The sequence below is a fragment of the Pelophylax lessonae genome, assembly GCF_965119305.1.
Source record: "Pelophylax lessonae genome assembly, chromosome: 1".
NCBI lineage: Eukaryota > Metazoa > Chordata > Amphibia > Anura > Ranidae > Pelophylax > Pelophylax lessonae.
In genome coordinates this window covers 508,162,213-508,183,720 of record NC_138768.1, presented here as the reverse complement: position 1 = coordinate 508,183,720, position 21,508 = coordinate 508,162,213, and the positions used below count along the sequence as shown (strand labels likewise).

The window sequence follows — 21,508 nt, the reverse complement described above, 5'->3', positions numbered from 1 at the left end:
TTGGACTTGATTAGGAAAGCCACACACCTGTCTATATAAGACCTTCCAGATCACAATGCATGTCAGAGCAAATGAGAATCATGAGGTCAAAGGAACTGCCTGAAGAGCTCAGAGACAGAATTGTGGCAAGGCACAGATCTGGCCAAGGTTACAAAAAGATTTCTGCTGCACTTAAGGTTCCTAAGAGCACAGTGGCCTCCATAATCCTCAAATGGAAGACGTTTGGGATGACCAGAACCCTTCCTAGAGCTGGCCGACCGGCCAAACTGAGCTATCGGGGGAGAAGAGCCTTGGTGAGAGAGGTAAAGAAGAACCCAAAGATCACTGTGGCTGAGCTCCAGAGATGCAGTCAGGAGATGGGAGAAAGTTGTAGAAAGTCAACCATCACTGCAGCCCTCCACCAGTCGGGGCTTTATGGCAGAGTGGCCTGACAGAAGCCTCTCCTCAGTGTAAGACACATGAAAGCCCGCATGGAGTTTGCTAAAAAACACCTGAAGGACTCCAAGATGGTGAGACATAAGATTCTCTGGTCTGATGAGACCAAAATAGAACTTTTTGGCCTTAATTCTAAGCGGTATGTGTGGAGAAAACCAGGCACTGCTCATCACCTGTCCAATACAGTCCCAACAGTGAAGCATGGTGGTGGCAGCATCATGCTGTGGGGGTGTTTTTCAGCTGCAGGGACAGGACGACTGGTTGCAATCGAGGGAAAGATGAATGCGGCCAAGTACAGGGATATCCTGGACAAAAACCTTCTCCAGAGTGCTCTGGAACTCAGACTGGGCCGAAGGTTTACCTTCCAACAAGACAATGACCCTAAGCACACAGCTACAATAACGAAGGAGTGGCTTCACAACAACTCCGTGACTGTTCTTGAATGGCCCAGCCAGAGCCCTGACTTAAACCCAATTGAGCATCTCTGGAGAGACCTAAAAATGGCTGTCCACCAACGTTTACCATCCAACCTGACAGAACTGGAGAGGATCTGCAAGGAGGAATGGCAGAGGATCCCCAAATCCAGGGGTGAAAGACTTGTTGCATCTTTCCCAAAAAGACTCCTGGCTGTATTAGATCAAAAGGGGGCTTCTACTAAATACTGAGCAAAGGGTCTGAATACTTAGGACCATGTGATATTTCAGTTTTTCTTTTTTAATAAATCTGCAACAATGTCAACAATTCTGTGTTTTTCTGTCAGTATGGGGTGCTATGTGTACATTCATGAGGAAGAAGAATGAACTTAAATGATTTTAGCAAATGGCTGCAATATAACAAAGAGTGAAAAATGTAAGGGGGTCTGAATACTTTCTGTACCCACTAGGTCTCACAGACAATGACAAAGGCTTGTACTGTCGTCCCTGAGGTCCACTTGTGTGACATCTAATCTGAAAACAATTCATGCAGCCAGAATGCTCGTCTACATGTTTCGCTTGGAAAACAGCTTCCTCTGGAGCTACTGGTACATTTATTCTGTATAGTGAAATATTGACATTTAGCTCAGATATAGATATCATACATTACATAAAACTACTTGATTGACAGCTAAACTAATGTATTCTTTATTCTTTGGTTTGTAATTATGTTTCACCCATTCCATTGGTTTCTGTATATCAGCAATATACCATGTTCAGAATCACACTGTTTTATGTAATGTATGATATCTATATCTGAGCTAAATGTCAATATTTCACTATACAGAATAAATTTACCAGTAGCTCCAGAGGAAGCTGTTTTCCAAGCGAAACATGTAGAGCAGGCATGTCCAACCTGCGGCCCGGGGACCGCATGCGGCCCAGAACCGCAGGCAATGCGGCCCACTGACCCCTGACAATTTTTTCTTTTTTTGCTGGGGAGGAAGGAAGTCAAGTCGGGGGCACGGCCACAGAGGCAGCCTCGGAGGGGATCATCCACTAGTTGTGTTAAATTAGTGCTGGGGGGGGGGGGGGGGGGCGCGGCAGCAATGGAAGGGTGCGGCGGTGTTTTATTACTTGTATATCTTAACTATAGTATATATTTTATATGCGGCCCGAGTAAATTTCTCTACACTCAATGTGGCCCAGAGAAGCCAAAAGGTTGGACACTCATGATGTAGAGCATTCTGGCTGCATTAATTGTCTACAGATTAGATGTCGCACAAGTGGACCTCGGGGCCTTTGTCATTGTCTGTGAGACCTATATGATGTGACGTATACACTCCGATACTTACTGTATTTAATTGATTCTGCATATCCCTTTATCGACATTGTGGTTGTTGAACTACTGTTACTTATGCCTATTTGAGGCGAGTCATTTTATGTATGTTTATGTTTTTCCTTTTTCTTTCTTTTTAACCGGTTGCCGACCGCCGCAAGTACATATACTGCGGCGGTCAGCCCCGGCCAGGCAAAGTGACGTACCGGTATGTCACTAGCCTGTCACTCGCTTGTGAGCCAATAGCAGACGAGCGCGCACCCGTGGAGGCGCGCGCCCGCCCCGGCTCGTTCCCTAACAAGTCAGTGCGTGTGACCGGCGGACCCGATGTCCGCTGGTCACTCACGATCGTTCGCCGGGAAGGGAGAAAGGCAGGTGGCTAATGTAAACAAAGCCGCCTGTCATTCTCCCCTGTGTAAAAATGGAGATCACACGGTTCTACTATGTAGGAACGTTGATCTCTGTTTTTACACTAGTAGCCATGTCCAATCACAGTTAGAAACATGCCCCTAGGACACACTTAACCCCTCCCTCTCCAATACAGTTAACTCCTTCCCTGCCAGTGTCATTATTACAGTAACAGTGCATATGTATAGCACTGATTACTGCAGTAATGTCACTGGTACCCCCAAAAGTGTCAAAAATGTCAGTCAAGGGTCCGATCTGTCCGCCGCAATGTCGCAGTCCCTGCAAAAAAAATCGCAGATCGCCGCCATTACTCGTTAAAAAAAAAAACAACAAAAATGACAAAAATCTTTCTCTTTGTTAGTAAACGCGATAACTTTTGCGCAAGCCAATCAAAATACGCTTTTTGTGATTTTTTTTAACAAACATAGGTAGCATAAAACAAATTGGCCGAAAATTTTAAAAAATTTTGATTTTTGCATTTTTTTTGGGGAATTTCATATAAAAAAATGTGAAAAATATTGTTATTTTTGCAAAATTTACGCTCTTTTTTTGTTTATAGCGCATGATCACAAAATGGCACAGGGGATCAAATACCACCAAAAGAAAGCTCCGTTTGTAGGGAAAAAAACAACATCAATTTCATTTGGGTACAGCGTCGCACGACCGCGCAATCGTCTGTTAAAATCACGCAGTGCCGAATCGCAAAATACCCCCTGGTCAGGAAGGGGGTAAAATCTTCCGGGGCTTAAGTGGTTAATTGTCAATCAATAAAAATGGTATTTTTTTAACTAACCAGTGCCTATAAAGTCCATACTTTCCCAACAATTTCTAGTTGCAATATTTTAGGTCACACTGTCTTTGCGCAGCAGTCTTTCAAATGCAATTGTTCTGGAAGGAATACGCTTTCATTAATTTTTTGTATAATGTAAATGATGATGTTATGCAGAGTAAATAGATACCTAACGTGTCATGCTTTAAAATTGCGCATGCTTATGGAATAGTGACTACGGTACTTAAAAATCTCCACAGGCGACGCTTTAAACATTTTAAACCACTTGCCAACTAGCTTTTACTGCAGCAGGTCGGCTCTGTTACACGAAACCATTTACCTGTACGTCGTTTCATGTAATAGCCAGTGATTGGCCAGAGGGGGAGCCAATCAGCAGGTCCAGCGTAAACAAGGCATACCGCCCTTCTGTCTGTCAGATGAACCCATGTTAAACTGGCGCCCCTCCAGCTGCTGCCGAACTACAAGTCCCATGATGAGGCATTGCAAGGCTGACAGTTACAAGCATAACTCCACAGGCAGGGGCATGATGGGACTTCTAGTTCCACAACAGCTGGAGGGCCGCCAGTTTAACTTGAGTCCATCCCCCACACGGTAAGAAAGCACCCCTTAGGGACACATTTAACCCTTTGATCGCCCCTGGTGTTAACCGCTTCTCTGCCAGTGTCATTAGTACAGTAACAATGCATATTTTTAGCACTGATTATGTAGTAATGTCGCTGGTCCCCTCAAAAGTGTCAGTTAGGTGTCCAATCTGTTCGCCGCAATGTAGCAGTCCTGCTAAAAATCGCAGGTCGCTGCCATTACTTGTAAAAAATAAATAAAATAAATAAAAATGCCATAGATCTATCCCCTAGTTTGTAGACACAATAACGTTTGTGCAAACCAATCAATTTACACTTTTTGGGATTTTTTTTTTTTTACTAAAAATATGTGGCAGAACACATATTGGCCTAAAAAGATGAAAAATGTGATTTTTTTTCAGAATTGTCGCTCTTTATTTGTTTATAGCGCAAAAAAATAAAAACTACAGAGGTGATCACATACCACCAAAAGAAAGCTCTATTTGTGGGGGGAAAAAAGGACAAACATTTTATTTGGGTACAGCGTCACATGTTTGCGCAGTTGTCAGTTAAAGTAACCCAGTGCCGTATCACAAAAAATGGCCTGGTCTTTAACCACTTGCCGACCGCCGCACAACTATCTACGTCGGCGGTCAGCCCCTCACAGGCAAACTAACGTACGGCTACGTTGCTTGCTTGTGAGGGTCTAGGGAGCGAGCGCGCGCCCCCGGAGGCGCGCTCCCGCGTGGTCACGGAACCCCCCACCCGTGTGACCAGCGGACCCGATGTCCGCCGGCCACTCGGCGATCGGCGGGGGAGAGGGAGAATGTCAGGCAGCTTGTGTAAACAAGCTGCCTGTCATTCTCCTCGCTGCAAAGACACTGATCACATGGATCTACTATGTAGATCCGTTGATCAGTGTCCTTACAGCTGAAGCCACAGCCAATCACAGTAGAAAGCACGCCCCTAGGGACACACACAGCCCCTCCCTCCCAAATAAAGTTAACCCCTTCACTACCAGTGTATTTTTACAGTAACAGTGCATATGTATAGCACTGATTACTGTAGAAATGTCACTGGTAACCCCAAAAGTGTCAAAAATGTCAGTCAAGGGTCCGATCTGTCCGCCGCAATGTCGCAGTACCGCAAAAAAAATCGCAGATTGCCGCCATTACGCGTTAAAAAAAAAACAACAAAAATGACAAAAATCTTTCCCTTTGTTAGTAAACGCGATAACTTTTGCGCAAACCAATCAAAATACGCTTTTTGCGATTTTTTTTTACCAAACATAGGTAGCATAAAACAAATTGGCCGAAAATGTTAAAAAATTTTGATTTTTACATTTTTTTTGGGGGGAATTTCATATAAAAAAATGTGAAAAATATTGTTATTTTTGCAAAATTGACGCTCTTTTTTTGTTTATAGCGCGTGATCAAAAAATCGCACAGGTGATAAAATACCACCAAAAGAAAGCTCTGTTTGTGGGAAAAAAAGGACGCCAAATTCGTTTAGGTACAGCGTCGCACGACCGCGCAATTGTCCGTTAAAGTCACGCAGTGCCGAATCGCAAAATACCCCCTGGTCGGAATGGGGGTAAAATCTTCCGGGGCTTAAGTGGTTAAGGGGGAAAATCTTCCGGTCCAGAAGTGGTTAATGGTTACCAGTTACAGAGGAGGTCTAGCAAGGCAATACCTCACATGTGTGGTTTGAACTCCATTTACATCTGCGGGCACGACTTACATATGTGTTCGCTGCTGCACGCAAGCAGGAAGGGAAGGGGCACTTTAACTTTTTTTTTTATTTTATTTTTACACTGTCCCTTTGAAAAAAAAAAATTGTTATCACTTTTATTGCTGTCAGAAGGAATGCAAACATCCCTTGTGACAGTAATTGGCAGTGACAGGTACTCTTTATGGAGGAATTGGGGGTCTATAAGACCCCCAATCCCTCCTTTGCACTTAAAAGCATTCAAAACGCCAAGTTTGGCTGTTTTTTTTTTTTTTTTAAATCTGGCGCCTTTAAGGCTTGCTTTTCAAGTTCCTAGATCTGAAACCTGATCAAAACCGATTACACCCCAAAATACATTCTGCTACTCCTGAGTACAGGCGGTCCTCAGGTTACAAACAAGATAGGGACTGTAGGTTTGTTCTTAAGTCGAATTTGCTTGTAAGTCAGAACAAGTATATTTTTTAAGTTTAGCTCCAGCCAAAAGAATATTTTTTATGTTTTTTTGCATAGCATAGGGAAGGGTTAACACCCCTGTACCATTTGTTTTGCTGTCTGTACCCCTGTTCAGAAGATTTCACCTCACTTTCTGTCCCTATTACAACTGGATTTTGAAAATGTTGGGTTGTTGTAGAAACAAGGATTGGTGATAAAGCTTCAGGGGAGACACCTTTTTCCCATGAGAACTCTTACAGGAGGGAATTTTCCTTCCTAGGGGTAGATTTCCTCTCACTTCCTGTTGTCTCTCTCCATTTGTAAGTAGGAGTCGTTCGTAAATCGGATGTTTGTAACCCGGGGACTGACTGTATGGCAATACTACATGTGTGAGGCTTTTTCACAGCCTAGCCACATACAGAGGCCCAACATGCAGGGAGCACCGTCAGGTGTTCTAGGGACATAAATTACACATCTAATTTCCTGACTATCTATTACACTTTTGTGAGGCACTGTAGGGTACTGATGAGCCCTGCTGTAGTGGCGCGGATGAGCACTGTAATGGCACTGATGTGGCACGGATGAGCACTAATGTGGCATGGATGAGGCACGGATGAGCACTAATGTGGCATGGATAAGGCACAGATGAGCACAGATGTGGCATGGATAAGGCACAGATGAGCACTGATGTGGCATGGATGAGGCACAGATGAGCACTGGTGTGGCATGGATGAGGCACAGATGAGCACTGGTGTGGCATGGATAAGGCCCAGATGAGCACTGGTGTGGCATGGATGAGGCACGGATGAGCGCTCATGTGGCATGGATGAGGCACAGATGAGTGCTGATGTGGCATGGATAAGGCACGGATTAGCACTGAGGTGGCATGGATGAGCACTGATTTGGCATGGATGAGGCACAGATGAGCACTGATGTGGCATGGATGAGGCACAGATGAGCACTGGTGTGGCATGGATGAGGCAAGTATGAGCACTGATGTGGCATGGATAAGGCCCAGATGAGCACTGGTGTGGCATGGATGAGACACTAGTGAGCACTGATGTGGCATGGATAAGGCATGGATGAGGCACAGATGAGCACTAATGTGGAATGGATGAGGCACGGATGAGCACTAATGTGGCATGGATAAGGCACAGATGAGCACTGATGTGGCATGGATAAGGCACAGATGAGCACTGATGTGGCATGGATAAGGCACAGATGAGCACTGATGTGGCATGGATAAGGCACAGATGAGCACTGATGTGGCATGGATGAGGCACAGATGAGCACTGGTGTGGCATGGATGAGGCACAGATGAGCACTGGTGTGGCATGGATGAGGCAAGTATGAGCACTGATGTGGCATGGATAAGGCCCAGATGAGCACTGGTGTGGCATGGATGAGCACTGATGTGGCATGGATGAGGCACAGATGAGCACTAATGTGGCATGGATGAGGCACGGATGAGCGCTCATGTGGCATGGATGAGGCACAGATGAGCGCTGATGTGGCATGGATAAGGCACGGATTAGCACTGATGTGGCATGGAGGTGGCATGGATGAGGCACCGATGAGCACTGATGTGGCATGGATGAGGCACAGATGAGCACTGGTGTGGCATGGATGAGGCAAGTATGAGCACTGATGTGGCATGGATAAGGCCCAGATGAGCACTGGTGTGGCATGGATGAGACACGGATGAGCACTGATGTGGCATGGATAAGGCATGGATGAGGCACAGATGAGCACTAATGTGGCATGGATGAGGCACGGATGAGCGCTCATGTGGCATGGATAAGGCACGGATTAGCACTGATGTGGCATGGATGAGGCACAGATGAGCACTGGTGTGGCATGGATAAGGCAAGTATGAGCACTGATGTGGCATGAATGAGGCACAGATGAGCACTGATGTGGCATAGATGAGGCACGGATGAGCACTGCTATAGCATAGATGAGCACTGATGTGGCATAGATGAGGCACAGATGAGCACTAATCTAGCATAGATGAGGCACGGATGAACACTGATGTGGCATGGATAAGGCACAGGTGGGCACTGAAGTGGCACAGATGAGCAGTTGAGCACTGATATGGCATAGATGAGGCATGGATGAGCACCAATGTGGCATGGATGAGGCACAGATGAGCACTGATGTGGCATGGATGAGGCACAGATGAGCACTGATGTGGCATGGATGAGGCACAGATGAGCACTGATGTGGCATAGATGAGGCACAGATGAGCACTGATGTGGCACAGATGAGGCACGGAGGAGCACCAATGCGGCATGAATGAGCACTGATGTGCCATGGATGAGCACTGATTGATTGATGTGGTATGGATGGGCACTCCAGATCTAGCCCACTCGCGCTGCTGTACTGGCTCCCTCCTCTCCTCACACACTGTATCGATCTGTGTGAGGAGAGAGCTGAACTGGCCATGGCGTCGGACTGTTGACAAGTGATCGCTCCGTCATTGGACTAAGTAATCACATGGTAAAGGGCTGCTGTCATTGGCCCTTTACCCCGATCCGTGATTGTAACGGGACAGTCTGTGTGTCTCTCTCACAGACAACCACATGGAATACACTGTGTAAGGTGGTATTAAATCTTCTTATTTCTATATGAAGATATGGTTGAAAAATATTACTGTCCCATGTGAAGCAATTCAAACCATTAATTATCTGTCTTTCACTCATAGTGACAGTTAGTACTGTCAGTGATGTGCTGAGTCCTGAGGACCCAGTGATTACTGACACTTCCAGGTGCGTGCCCCATGGGGTGCAAGTTTGGGAGGACATTAATATATGCCCTCCCAGAACTAGCTGGCCACGCTGTAGCCATCCTTCAGCTGTGACACGGTCGGTAAGTGGTTAAAGGTGATGCAGATGAGCGTCACAATCTCCCCTCTTTTATTACAGAACACCTTCCAGACTTTTTCATAATAGATTACCAGCATAGCAGGTGACCTGCTGTGATCCCTTTAATGAAAGTAAACCTTGCCCTGCACTATACATTCTGATTGTACAATCTCCTTAAAGCTCACCACACACGTTACAATCTGATTGTGCCATCTCGTAGTTTAGGTAGATCCTCAGATTACATAGTTTTGGTAAATCTAAAGTTGATTTTATGGTCAGATTGTAATGTGTATGACGACCCCTTATATTTACCAATAAGTATGCAGTGGAAAGACATGCCTGATTGGATACAAATTGGAAGTTTAAGCAGGTACTCATATTACATGAGTTTTGTTAGATCAGAAGTGACTGTACAGAAATTGTACAGTCAGATTGTAACACCATGCATTAAACAGTAAGTACAATCACCATTAGCCTGATAATACACTATACAAACTGATTTTGGCTCCACATTGTGGCAATTTTTTTTTTTTTTTTTCAGAAGAGCAGAGTATTGAACCCAGGTGCAATACCAGGGATACAAGAATGGTAAACAGGATCAATAGGGGGCACAGACAGCAATAAAAACTAACAGGGGTTCTATACCCTCTCCACTGCATCCAAAACAATAGCTATAGTTTAAGAACTCTGAAAAGAGATCCACTGCTTTTCAGACCCTTGGCTAGCGTGAACCTAGTCTTAAAGCTGAACTAAACCCTCCTATCCTTTACAGCCAAGGAAGCTGCCATCTTAGCTTTTGTTTGATCTGTAGCTGCAATTACCTGCATATGGGGTCAGTTATGTGAGCGAGCGCACAAACTTAATGAGACAGTTAAAGTCGTTCTAAAGGCAGATTTACCTTAATGCTTTCCATGCATTAAAGGGTTTGGTACCCCAACACTTCTTATTCCTGATATGTACCTGCTGTACACTGTATGAGAAAATATCCTGTTCTTGTATTGTTTCCTTTATGTCAAAAGCTCTGGCGTTCCTGTCATTCCCTCATTCCTATTAAAAACTGAACACACTAAACAGGAGAGAACATCATGGTCAGTTTTCTAGCTTTGAACTGTGTACACTCCTCCAATGATCAGGCTGGTGCTGACACACACCACCCCCTGCACAGCATAGTGCTGCTGCTCCTTCCCCCAGCTCTTGTGCAGCTGAGAACAGAGGAAATGTGATCATTTATAATGAAAAAATATTTAAAAAAGGGGGAAGAAAAAAAAAAAAAAAAGTACTTTTTTTTTTTTTTTAATTTATACAAAAATGTTTTGCCTTTCATTTCCAGTTGAAACTGAATGGGTTGGTTAACAAGGTGAGTGTTTATAGTCCCTTTAAGATGAAGAAAGAAAAACCTGTGCGCAGCAGCTCCCCCAACCCCACCTATAATACCCAAGCCCCATATCGATTCAGCGATGTGTACAAGACCCTCAGCTCTGCAAAGACTCTCCCTCCTCATTGGCAGAGATAGCAGCCGGCACCATTTGCTCCTATTGCTGTCAAAGTCAGTGAGCCAATGAGGAGAGCAGGGGTGGGGCCGAGACACAGCTCTGTCTGAACCAACAGACAGAGCAGCAGCTTGGAAGCAAGCCTGCTCAGGTGGCTGCAGAGCAAGCAGGGCACTTGGCAGAAATGGCGTGGGAACCAAGGAGGATCGAGGCTGCTCTATGCAAAACCTTAAGTATGATGTTTATTTAAGTGTCAGCAGGCGGTTGGAACTTTCTTTCATGTGGTGTGGGACTGTCCCGAGATTCGGGAGTACTGGAAGTGATGAGTGTGGTAGTGGAGGTCCAGGTCCCCCTTGACCCTAGGATACTTCTTCTGGGGCTGGGTGGTTTGGTAACTCAGCCTAAATATATGAAACTGTTGTTTTACTTGTCGTTCTATGCCAGGAAAACCCTACTGCAACATTGGAGGGGATCGGCTCCTCCGACGGTCGCCCATTGGCGGGCGCTGGTGGACTCGGCCCTTCCACTTTATAAACTGACCTACATGGGCCGTCAGTGCCCGCAGAAATTTGGAAAGATCTGGGACAAGTGGCTGGGGACGCGGTCTGTCCACCTTTAGTTCTGGTGGGATGGGGCTTGGTGGCGGGGGTGTTGATCTGTCCCTTCATGCCCCTGGGTGTTGCTTTGGTTCTAATTCCCCTGGGGGGCTGGGGAGGTGGGCACGGTGGTGGTGTCCCCTCCCTTAGTCCCCTGACCCCACGGGGCCCCTGACTATATCTGGATCTGGGATTTACACAATGTTGTGTCTCCTGTATTGTGTGTGTCTATCACTTCAGGTTACTGCTATGGGTTGACTGTATTGTGTACCTTGTCTGTATTTGTGCACGGATTATTATTTTATGCTACAAGTATCTCCTTTTTGTTTGGATAATGTACCTTGTTGGCTGCACTTCTGTATTGTTGCACTGATTTTCTAATAAACTTTTCTGTTAAAAAAAAAAAAGTATGATGTTTATTTTTTTACATAATATACATCACCAACATTGCCAGCATGCAAGGAATGTAACTTTTTTTGAAACCATTAAATTGAGGGGTTTAGTTCAACTTTAAAAAGTTTTAACCAAGGTTGCCAACATCTCTGCAAATGCTTTGTAAAAGCTCCCTGTTCTTATACAAGCTGTGGTTAGTGTGCCCCAGGCCTTAGGACACCTTTAACACATGGCAGATTCCATTTCAATTAGCAGGGGGATCAGTTTACAGATCCCCTGCTGATTGGAGCAGAGCAGGAGGCTGACACATATGTGTCTGCTCAATTACTGCAAAACAGATAGAGCCCGTTCTACTTAAAAAGTTCCCTTCCCCCTTTTCTTTTTTTTAACACCATTGCAGGCGGATGTAACCCAGACAGGCCCATTCACATCCGTCAGTCCATAGGGATAACTGGACCTTCCGATCAGGTTTGCCTGAAAAAACTGACAGGCAGACCTAATCAGAATGCCCATGTAAAAAGGTGCCTGTGTTGCAACAAATCCATAATAAAAATACCACTATCTGTGATAAGGAAAGCAAAGAAAATAAGACCTCTTCCATAATGGAGTATATTAGAAGACATCTTTGAGACATTTCTGCAACAAATTCATGATTTGTTTACACTCACCATTTGTCACACTAGAATGAGCCACCTTTGAGTACAAGCTTGCTAAAACCCTGCAAAGAGAAACAAGGCTGGGAAAGTACTACTATTAATAAGATAGTGTGAGGTTACATGTGGATAGGTGCACCTTCTCAGACCTGATATTTCTAATTGCCAAGAGGTGTTATCTCCTTTGATAACCAATGAGAATAAAGGGGGATCTTTAAAGCGGTGTGCTAGTTGATTGCGGGGGTACCCCAGGTTTAACCATTTACATAACAGATCTGTGATTTTTAGGGTGGTGTTAAATGTGCTCTGAAATTTGGCAAAATAATTTTGGATCTAGATTGCATAAAAGAGTATGTTGAATGAAATATTGTGGCGATTCAGATTCTTACAAACACCCATTGCTGACTGGCTTTCTTTAAAATTTTCCTCTAACCACCTCGACTGCATTAGGTTAGATATCTGCCTATTCTACTGAAAGCGGGAAAAAAAAAAAAAAAAAAAAACACCACACAACTAGAGTCTGTCAAACTTATTTAATATTTTTATTTCTCAAAAATCAAGTAGTTGATTAATTGTTTATTTGAGCTTCTTCTTGGGACGCAGGTTGTTTGTGTGTCCACACTTCTTCTTGCGACAGTTTACAGCACGAGGATGGAGCCTAGCATAGCATCTAAATAAAAAAAACAAATGTATATCAGATCAAATGACAGAAGCAACCGTTCTAAATATCCAAATGGAATAAAAAGACATTTTAAAAAAGATTGGGGCATAAGTACTAATACCACAGCTACTAGAAGCCATCAATATGCTCGCCAATGCCAGCTTGTACTTAGGAGACCACTCGCCTCCAATAGATTATCTGACTCTGTAATCAGGCAGCAGCTGAACAAGTTATGTAATCCTGTGTGCGGCCAGGTCAACGCATGATGCAATTAAGACTTTTTAATAGCATATAGAAAGCTACAAAGGCTTCATAACACTAAGAAATAGGTCAAGTATTAGACTGCTTTTATGCCATTTAAAAGCTACATGTAAAAGTAATGGAATGGAATTACATGACAAAATAAAATGCCATTGTGGACTTCTGAAAATGCCTGTCATACTGATCCAAAAGAATCTGAAACTAAAGAACCAACTCTCTTGGCCAGTCATCCAGATACAAATTGCATTGTGATAAACTCCAATGTGAAAAGAAAAAAAAAAAAAAAAAAAAAAGACAAACTGGAGTGTGCATCAGCAGGTGGTTTTAGCACCCAATTAGGCCAGTCTGACACCTAACCCCCGTGCACATTGACTGCGGCTTTGAAATTGTGCAATTTCATCTGAAATCACATGATTTTAAAGCCGCATCTCAGAGCGACATGGGTGCAACTTTGCAGACATCTGTGCGGCTTGATGCACAGAAGTCTATTCAGGTTGCATCCGAAAACGCAAAAAAAAGTGCATGTATTATTTTCTCACTTCAGTGCGGCACCGCAAAGTTGTCTGACTGTCTGAAACCGTGCTATTGCAAGCATCAAATCGCATTACAAGCCGCTACAATTTGAACGGACAATCCGGCCCGCCTGTCAGTTTTTTTAGGCAGACCCGATCGGACCATCCATTGCACTCTATGGAGCGGCGGGTGTCAACGAACATGTGTACGTTGACACCCGCCAACATCTGATCCTGTCGGCTAAAAAAATAAAAAACAGACGGAGGGGGATCTGTTCCCCATTAGTCTGGCGGATCAGATGGAAATTGTCAGGTGGGTTGTTTCCATCCGACGGCCCATAGAGGTCGGCATAAGGGGAGCATACTCTGACTTGCTATCTGCCTGCTCAGCAGACAAATTTCCCCACTTAGCAAGCAGATCCGTGGCCAGAATCTGCCCGTCTGAAAGGGGCCTTAAGGCCCGTACACACACGCAGATCGTCGTCATACAAACGTCGGCGGACGAAAGATCTGCCGATTGTATGCGGGTTAGTATGGTGCCTCCGACAGATGTCTGCACACAATCTGCGGACAAGAGTCTTTCTTGCAAACATGAAAATTTTTGTCTGCAGACACCAGAACGGACGATTGTTCGCCTGTCAGTACAGAAATCAGCCGACAGACCGCAGATTTGCAAGACTGGGCATGCTCAGAAAATAAAAAACACAGGGAAAGTTAACCATTACATGACATCACTTCTGCAGTCAGCTGAAGTCTGCGGACAAAATTCTTGTGCTGTCCTTGTGCTGTTTTTGCACTTTTCAACAGACACCGACATCCCGGGGAGAAAAGACGAACATTTGTATGACGACGATCTGCGTGTGTGTACGGGGCTTTACTTAGCGATTCACTGATGTAGCACAAGTATGCTAATCAGCACTTCAGTCTTCACACTTTGGTGCAGACAAATGTGTCACATTACTGAAGCAATAATCCTCCACACTGCTACAATTTGCACACTTTAAGGGCCACAGATAGCATATTTTTCAATACAGGTTAAAGTGAATCATATTCCCACAGAAGCACTGCATTGAAGGAAAGAAGGGGAGGCCACGCACACTCCCAAATTGTGTTAAGGGGCACTGCAAGGGTTATTTATTTTCCCCCATACCTATAGTGAGGCTTTAAGCTCACTATGGATAGCATAGATCAAAAACTAAAATGACAATCACCAAAATTTCAGACATTTCTACTAAACTACAAAGTGTAACCTCACTAGTGGAAAATTAAATAAAAAGCGACCGCTTCCAGTGTGATATCACCAAGCAACAAATATAGTACAAGTTGAACTAAGTGATAATGAATGAATAAACATCCAATAAAAAATTAGAACAAAATCTATACAAATAACTACTGAATGAGTTCACAATAAAAATGTATCAAATAACAGTTTGTGCAAACGAATAAATAATAATGGTATCAATGATGGCAATTCAAAGTCCCAAATAGGAAATCAAGACAGTGAAAAATACATACTAATATTAAATAAGGTGCTGCGCGATCCCTCCACTGCAAGTGCTCAGATCCGCCACCACTATTGATAACATTATTTTTTATTCATTTGCACAAACTCTGTTATTTGATTATTGTGAACTCATTCATTATTTCTATAGCCTTTGTTACTCATTTTTTATTGGGTGTATCACTTAGCGCAGCTTGTACTGTACTATTTCTACTAAAGAAATTTTTTTTTTTTAAAAAAAAAACAAACACCTGAAAATCATATATATTATTGGGTTGCAAGACTAATATTTTAATAAAAAGGAAGTCAGTTTCTTAAACAGGTCTCCTTGAGCAATGCAATTCAATCTACATTAACAGAAAAGGTCTAGAAAAACACTTACTTGCGGCAAATCATTTTGTCACAGTTGTACTTCTGGGCAAGTTGCCTGAGGGAAGGCTCAATGATACCACCACGAAGACGCAACACCAAATGCAAGGTGGACTCTAAAATGTTAACATATTTAGATCAGCTATAAATTGTGATAAATAATCTTAAATATATGTCAGTATAAAACTCAATCTCACCCTTCTGGATATTGTAGTCTGACAGAGTGCGTCCATCTTCAAGCTGTTTGCCAGCAAAGATCAGACGCTGCTGGTCAGGAGGAATACCTAAAACAAAACTTAAAATTAGACAGGACTTCCTTAGTTCAATACAGTGAGGCAACTTTTCCACAAGGGAGCATACCATCTAGTGATCTTAAGATTAGTGCCCGAATAGAAATTGGTTTCCATACATGTATGCCCAAATGTCAGACTTGCTCAGCCAATGTTGAAAATTGGAAATAGACATGTGTGATCATGGGGAAATGAGCCATTGGGAAGGGGAAGGGGGGAAGATGAACCATGAGAACAGAGGTGGGGGTGAATGGGAGGAGTAGAGGCAGCCAACCGTTAAGCCTATGTTAGAAGAAACTCATCATGGACAATGGAGGAAGAAGTAGAGGCAAAGTGGAAACTGATCATGGACTATAGGGAGAATAGATCAGTTGAACTGTATACTATTGCGGAAAAATCAGAGCAGATGCCTAGCATAGACTAGGGTGCTGGGTGGTAATACAAAGGATGCAAAATGGATTATGTAGACAGACCATGAGCAAACACTGGTTCAGTGACAGAGGAAATGGACTGGAAGATTATCACAGCTCAGAGGGAAGGTAAAAACAGTTTGAGGAGCATTAATCCATTAGAAATTAAATGTCTAGGGCATATTACTGCTCCCTTCAAATCAAATACTGACATGCAGGGGGGTTTTACACAAGGTGCACCGATGCTTTGTGGCAAAAATGATATGCCCTGTCACGTTCTGCAGGCAGTGCTGCTGAACATATGGCATGGCAGTGCCAACTTCAGGGTTAAAACAGCCACTGTCAAATGCCTTCTGAAAAGCAATCCACCAATGAGAGTGTAAACGAGCCAAGAACAAGTGTTATCATTCCACTGAGAAGTTCAATGCACAGTTGATGAATATTAAAGACTAAAGCTACTACTATGAACATTGCACAAGTTAATATTTCAGTCATGCTGTTTACCTTCTTTGTCCTGGATTTTAGCCTTAACATTTTCAATAGTGTCACTGGGCTCAACTTCTAGTGTGATCGTTTTCCCCGTAAGGGTTTTCACAAAGATCTGCATGTTGGCGCCTTCTTGCTTTCCTATATTAAAAAAAATAAATTCAAATAAGGCATATTAAAGACTTGTTTAGTAATAAGACCACTTAAACTGCATTATAATATTGGGCTATAAATGCACAGGTGGTTTCCTTCATAATAAAGCTGAACCTCAAAGTCACGCCAAGGTAAATCATGCTGCAATTGTGGCAAATCACAACCCTGTCGTCCAAAAGAAACTACTGCTCCTTTTTGAGACAAGCTTCACACGGCAAAAATTGCACTGCAATTGGGAAGCCAATAAGATGCATTGCAAACGCGTCTTGCATTTTGGGATCTGGCAGAAACGCAGCAACTCTGCACGTAATTTAAATCGCCTAGGTGTGAATGGAGCCTAAGGACACCTGATCATTCTATTGGTCTGACTAATGCAGCAAAGAGGTGGATGTAGCATATTTGACAGCTCACCACAAAGCATGCCAATTTGCACGGTGCTATAGTGTAAACACTACTGCAGGGCAATACTATGAATGAGCCAAAAGTGCCTAACTGGATACAGAGTGGATTGTTTAGGTAAGAATTTTCACTATACATGATAAATTACAGTGACAAAGCAATCTGACCGGTGGAGGTAACATTGATTATCTAATGACAAATGCATCTGAAAGTGGGCAGGATAGATTAGGCAGCACGCAAACATGTCTTTTGAAGTTGATGAATTGAAAACAGAAAATAAATAAAAATGAAGTAATAATTTGAGCAACTTTGACAAGGGCCAAATTGGAAAGGCTAGACAGCTGGGTCAGACCAATGGCAAAGCTGCATCTCTTGTGGGATGTTCCCCGTCTGCAGTGATCAAAACCTACCAAAAGTGGTCCAATAAAGGCATCTTCGCCTTTCATGGAGCATTTTATAGCGACATGGTCTTGGGGCAGTCAAGACTCAAATTGTGTGGAGAATGGATCACCCGTGCAGTCTAATCCAACAGAAGAGCTACTGTAGCTCAAATTGCTGAAAAAGCTAATGCTGGTTCCAATATAAAGGTGTCAGAACAGTATATAGCAGGTTGTGTATGGGGCTCATAGCAACAGACCAGTCAGGGTACCCTTGCTGACCCATGTCCACAACGGGCTTGTGAACATCAAAACTGGATCACGGAACAATGGAAGATGGAGTTGTCAAGGTAATGACTTGCCCTCAAGATCTCAGTCCAATTGAGCATCGGTGGGATGCACTTATGGTTTCCACCTCATTCCTTTAAACCCAAACACATTACACACACAGGTTCTGAAGCCAATTTGATGCAGGTAAGGCACTGAGTTTAATTACCACCTTAATCAGCAATAGAACATGTGTAATACCTGTTCAGGCTTAAAGGGATGAAGTGGCAATCCTAAAAGGCACTGGAAAAAGAAGTCTAAGGCCCCATTCACATTAGGCCGATTTGACATAACTCGCATGCCAAATCAGAGCCTATTGCCAGCAACAGCACCGTCTGAATTAGTGCGACACCGACTTTGCGGCACCGCAACGATTCCCAAAAGTAGTTCCTGCACTACCTTTTGACGACTGAGTGAGATTTCAAAGACATCTATGCATGAACCAGCACAGATGTCTCAAAGTGCCCCCTCAGAAATGCCGGTTTGATCACCAGCTGAACTCGCACGATTCCAAACCCGCATTCAGTGTGAACCTGGGCTTAAAGGAGAAGTTCACCTTTGGGAACATGTTCCCACTGCTGCAGCATCTCCCCGATCCTCCACCTGTAGCAACAGTGAGCCAGGGATCTTCTCCCCAAACCTGCTATCACAATTAAAAGAAAAAAAAAAAAACACAATTGCAGCGGTGCGGGGCTCCACACAGCCACATTATTCATTTACTGAGCTCTAAACGGGAAACTACAAGTACCAACAGCCTTTGCTGCTGTTGGCTCGTAGTTCTCAATGAGCTAGCAGGGTGCCGTTGATTGATCTAGGTAGTTGAGTCTTCTGGTCAGTATGCATCTGCCAGGCCATATGAGGTACAAGCAGACTGCTTAGGCCCCTTTCACACAGGCGAACCGTTCAGATCTGCCTATCAGTTTTTTTTTTTGGCGGATCTGAACAGTCCCCCCATGCATTCCTATGGGGCATCAGATGTCAGTGGAGACATGTCCGCTGACATCCGATCCGTCAAAATCTGGATGGAAACCCTATTTTCCATCCGTCCAGCGGATCGGATGGGATCGGACCGACAGTCCGTTCCCATCCGATTTCCCCCATAGAGATGCATGGGGAACTGACAGCTGTGTCTCAGCACACAGCCGTCATCCTCCTGCTCAGCGGGGGGATCAGCAGATCGCTATCCCGCTGAGAAAAACGGACTCTGTCTGAAGGACGGATAGTGTGAAAGGGGCCTTACACAGACCGGCTGCAGAAGTCCTGCAATCTGCTGATTGTGAATGCAATGCTTTCCAGGCTAATAGAAAAAAAAAAAAAAATGCATTTTTTTTTTTTTTTTATTTGTCATTTTTTACAAAGATGAACTTGTTATTTAAAAAAAAAACAAAAAACAAAAAAAAAAAAACCTTAAAGAAAAAGGCACAATGAGCTAGCATGCTTAGCATACTAGCTCATTATGAAATACCTTAGAACGAAGCCCCCACAGCGCTGCCCGCTGACACGTTCACTCGTCTTCCTTCCAGGTTCGCATCCCCTGGCTATCTGATTGTCCAGAGCCACAATGACGTCACTCGCGTGCGCAGGGAGCCACTGTCCGTGGCACAGGGCTTTGAACAAATTGCACGGACAGCCGTTCTTTCAGAGCGCATGTGCCATTGATGTCACTGGCTGCATGCAAAGTAAATATCTCCTGAACGGTGCATGTTTAGGAGATATTTACAGTACCCAAGCCTGATCATAGGCGTACCTATAGGTACAAGTTTCAGAGGAAGCTTTACGTCCTCTTTAAAAAAGGTTAGGTGCCAGATACTACAAAATACCTCCAGAGGTCTAGGGGGTGTACGGCTTGATGGGCCAGGGCTGTTTAGGCAGCAAAATGGGACCTACTCCATGCCTGATCAGAATCTCTATATTTCTCTAGATGAGCCTCTCTTTACAACAGAGGAACCCTAGATATAACTTTACAGGCTCAGGGGAACCCCTGCTAGAAATGATATAGATATATACATCTCAATACATCACTGTTATATTGAGTGGGAACAATTCTCCTTACACTTATGGACATTTGACAGAATTGCCACCTTACAGAAAGCTAAAAAGATCACTGGTGTAATTGGGAACTTATGGGAGAGGTAGAAATTGTTCATTGCCCAAGGAACCCTGGTTGAGAAAACCTGCTTTAGATACTGTACAATGTATATAGTCACATCAATGTGGGTATTCTTCCAGCTGCTTGTCAGCATACATAGATTACAGCTAAGTTCACATGGGGTAGTTCCTGAAAAGTGACCCAGGGTGATACGAAACAATTGAATAGAACATGCTGCAACCAGGAGCCAGGCTTTCAGCTGGAGGCTGCAGCATGGTCCCATTGACTTCTATGAACAAATATGACGGCTAGAGCCCCGGTCAACCCAACCAGAGTTCCGGCTTCCCTCCCATAACATACAAGGAGCTAGTAAGATCCAATGGGACCGTACAGATCAGTAAGAGATCTGTGTAGAGGCAGGCAATGAGCGGACGCTCTATGAAGCAGGCCGGAGCCATGTGCGGGGATGAGGCCCTGTGTACCGCCAGTGCTGGAAACAGATTAGCCTCCTCCCCGGAGCTCTCACCTTCCCCCGGCCTCTATTAAGTAGCTCAGCCGATCAGCCTGCCAAGCATAGAGCGCACACACAGTCCCCGATCCCCGCTCCGCCACCCCGCTCTCCTCACACCTACCCGCACGGCAGCCGGAGTAAAAGAGGAAAGGACTGGGCGGAAGTGCGCTGACGTTATCACGCCAGCTCCCGAGGGCGGGTCAGTAGAGTGTGCGCTGTATCACCAACTCCTCATCGGCCATGTTTGTTATGGGCAAAAGGGACTGCAGCCATTGCTTTGTACCAGCTGTAACTTCTGATATTTCTTCACTACATCACTTTCAGCATTGTCTTGACTAATGCAACAACCCTGTTCTTCTTAGGTTTATGGTGAGACGTTAACCACTTCTGGACAGGAAGGTTTTACCCCCTTAATAACCAGGCCATTTTTTGCAATTCAGCATGGCGTGTTTTTAACAGACAATTGCGCGGTCGTGAGATGCTGTACCCAGATAAAATTGATGTCATTTTTTCCCCACAAATCGAGCTTTCTTTTGGTGGTATTTGATTACCTGTGCGATTTTTATTTTTTTGCGCTATTAACCACTTGCCAACTGCCTAACGATGATTTACATCGGCAGTCAGCCTCTCACAGGCCTGTGAGGGTGTAGGGAGCGAGCGCACGCCGATGGAGGCTTGCTCACGGACCCCCCGCGCGAGTGACCGGCGGACCCGATGTCCGCCGGTCACTCGCGATCGTCGGTTACAGAGGGAGAAAGGCAGACGGCTAATGTAAACAAAGCCGCCTGTTATTCTCCCCTGTGTAACAGCAGAGATCAGTCGGTCCTGCAATGTAGGACCATTGATCTGTGCTGTTACACCACTAGCCACAGTCAATGACAGTAAGAAACGCGCCAACGGTCCACCCACTTAACCCCTCCCTCTCAAATAAAGTTAACCCCTTCACTGCCAGTGTCATTTTTACAGTAACAGTGCATATGTTTAGCACTGATTACTGTAGTAATGTCACTGGTACCCCCAAAAGTGTCAAAAATGTCAGTCAAGGGTCCGATCTGTCCGCC

At 44.3% G+C, this 21,508-nt stretch overlaps 1 protein-coding gene across 1 annotated transcript; it reads right to left on the bottom strand.

Annotated features, from left to right (window-relative positions):
- Positions 1-12,626: 12,626 nt before the first annotated feature.
- On the bottom strand, positions 12,627-20,641 carry UBA52 (ubiquitin A-52 residue ribosomal protein fusion product 1). The gene is made up of 5 exons (XM_082269960.1): positions 20,569-20,641; positions 16,610-16,732; positions 15,603-15,689; positions 15,419-15,521; positions 12,627-12,771 (listed from the first exon to the last, which is right to left on the bottom strand). Exons 2-5 carry the CDS (start codon positions 16,710-16,712, stop codon positions 12,678-12,680), a joined length of 387 nt encoding a protein of 128 aa, XP_082126086.1. The 5' UTR covers positions 16,713-16,732; positions 20,569-20,641; the 3' UTR covers positions 12,627-12,677.
- Positions 20,642-21,508: the final 867 nt, after the last annotated feature.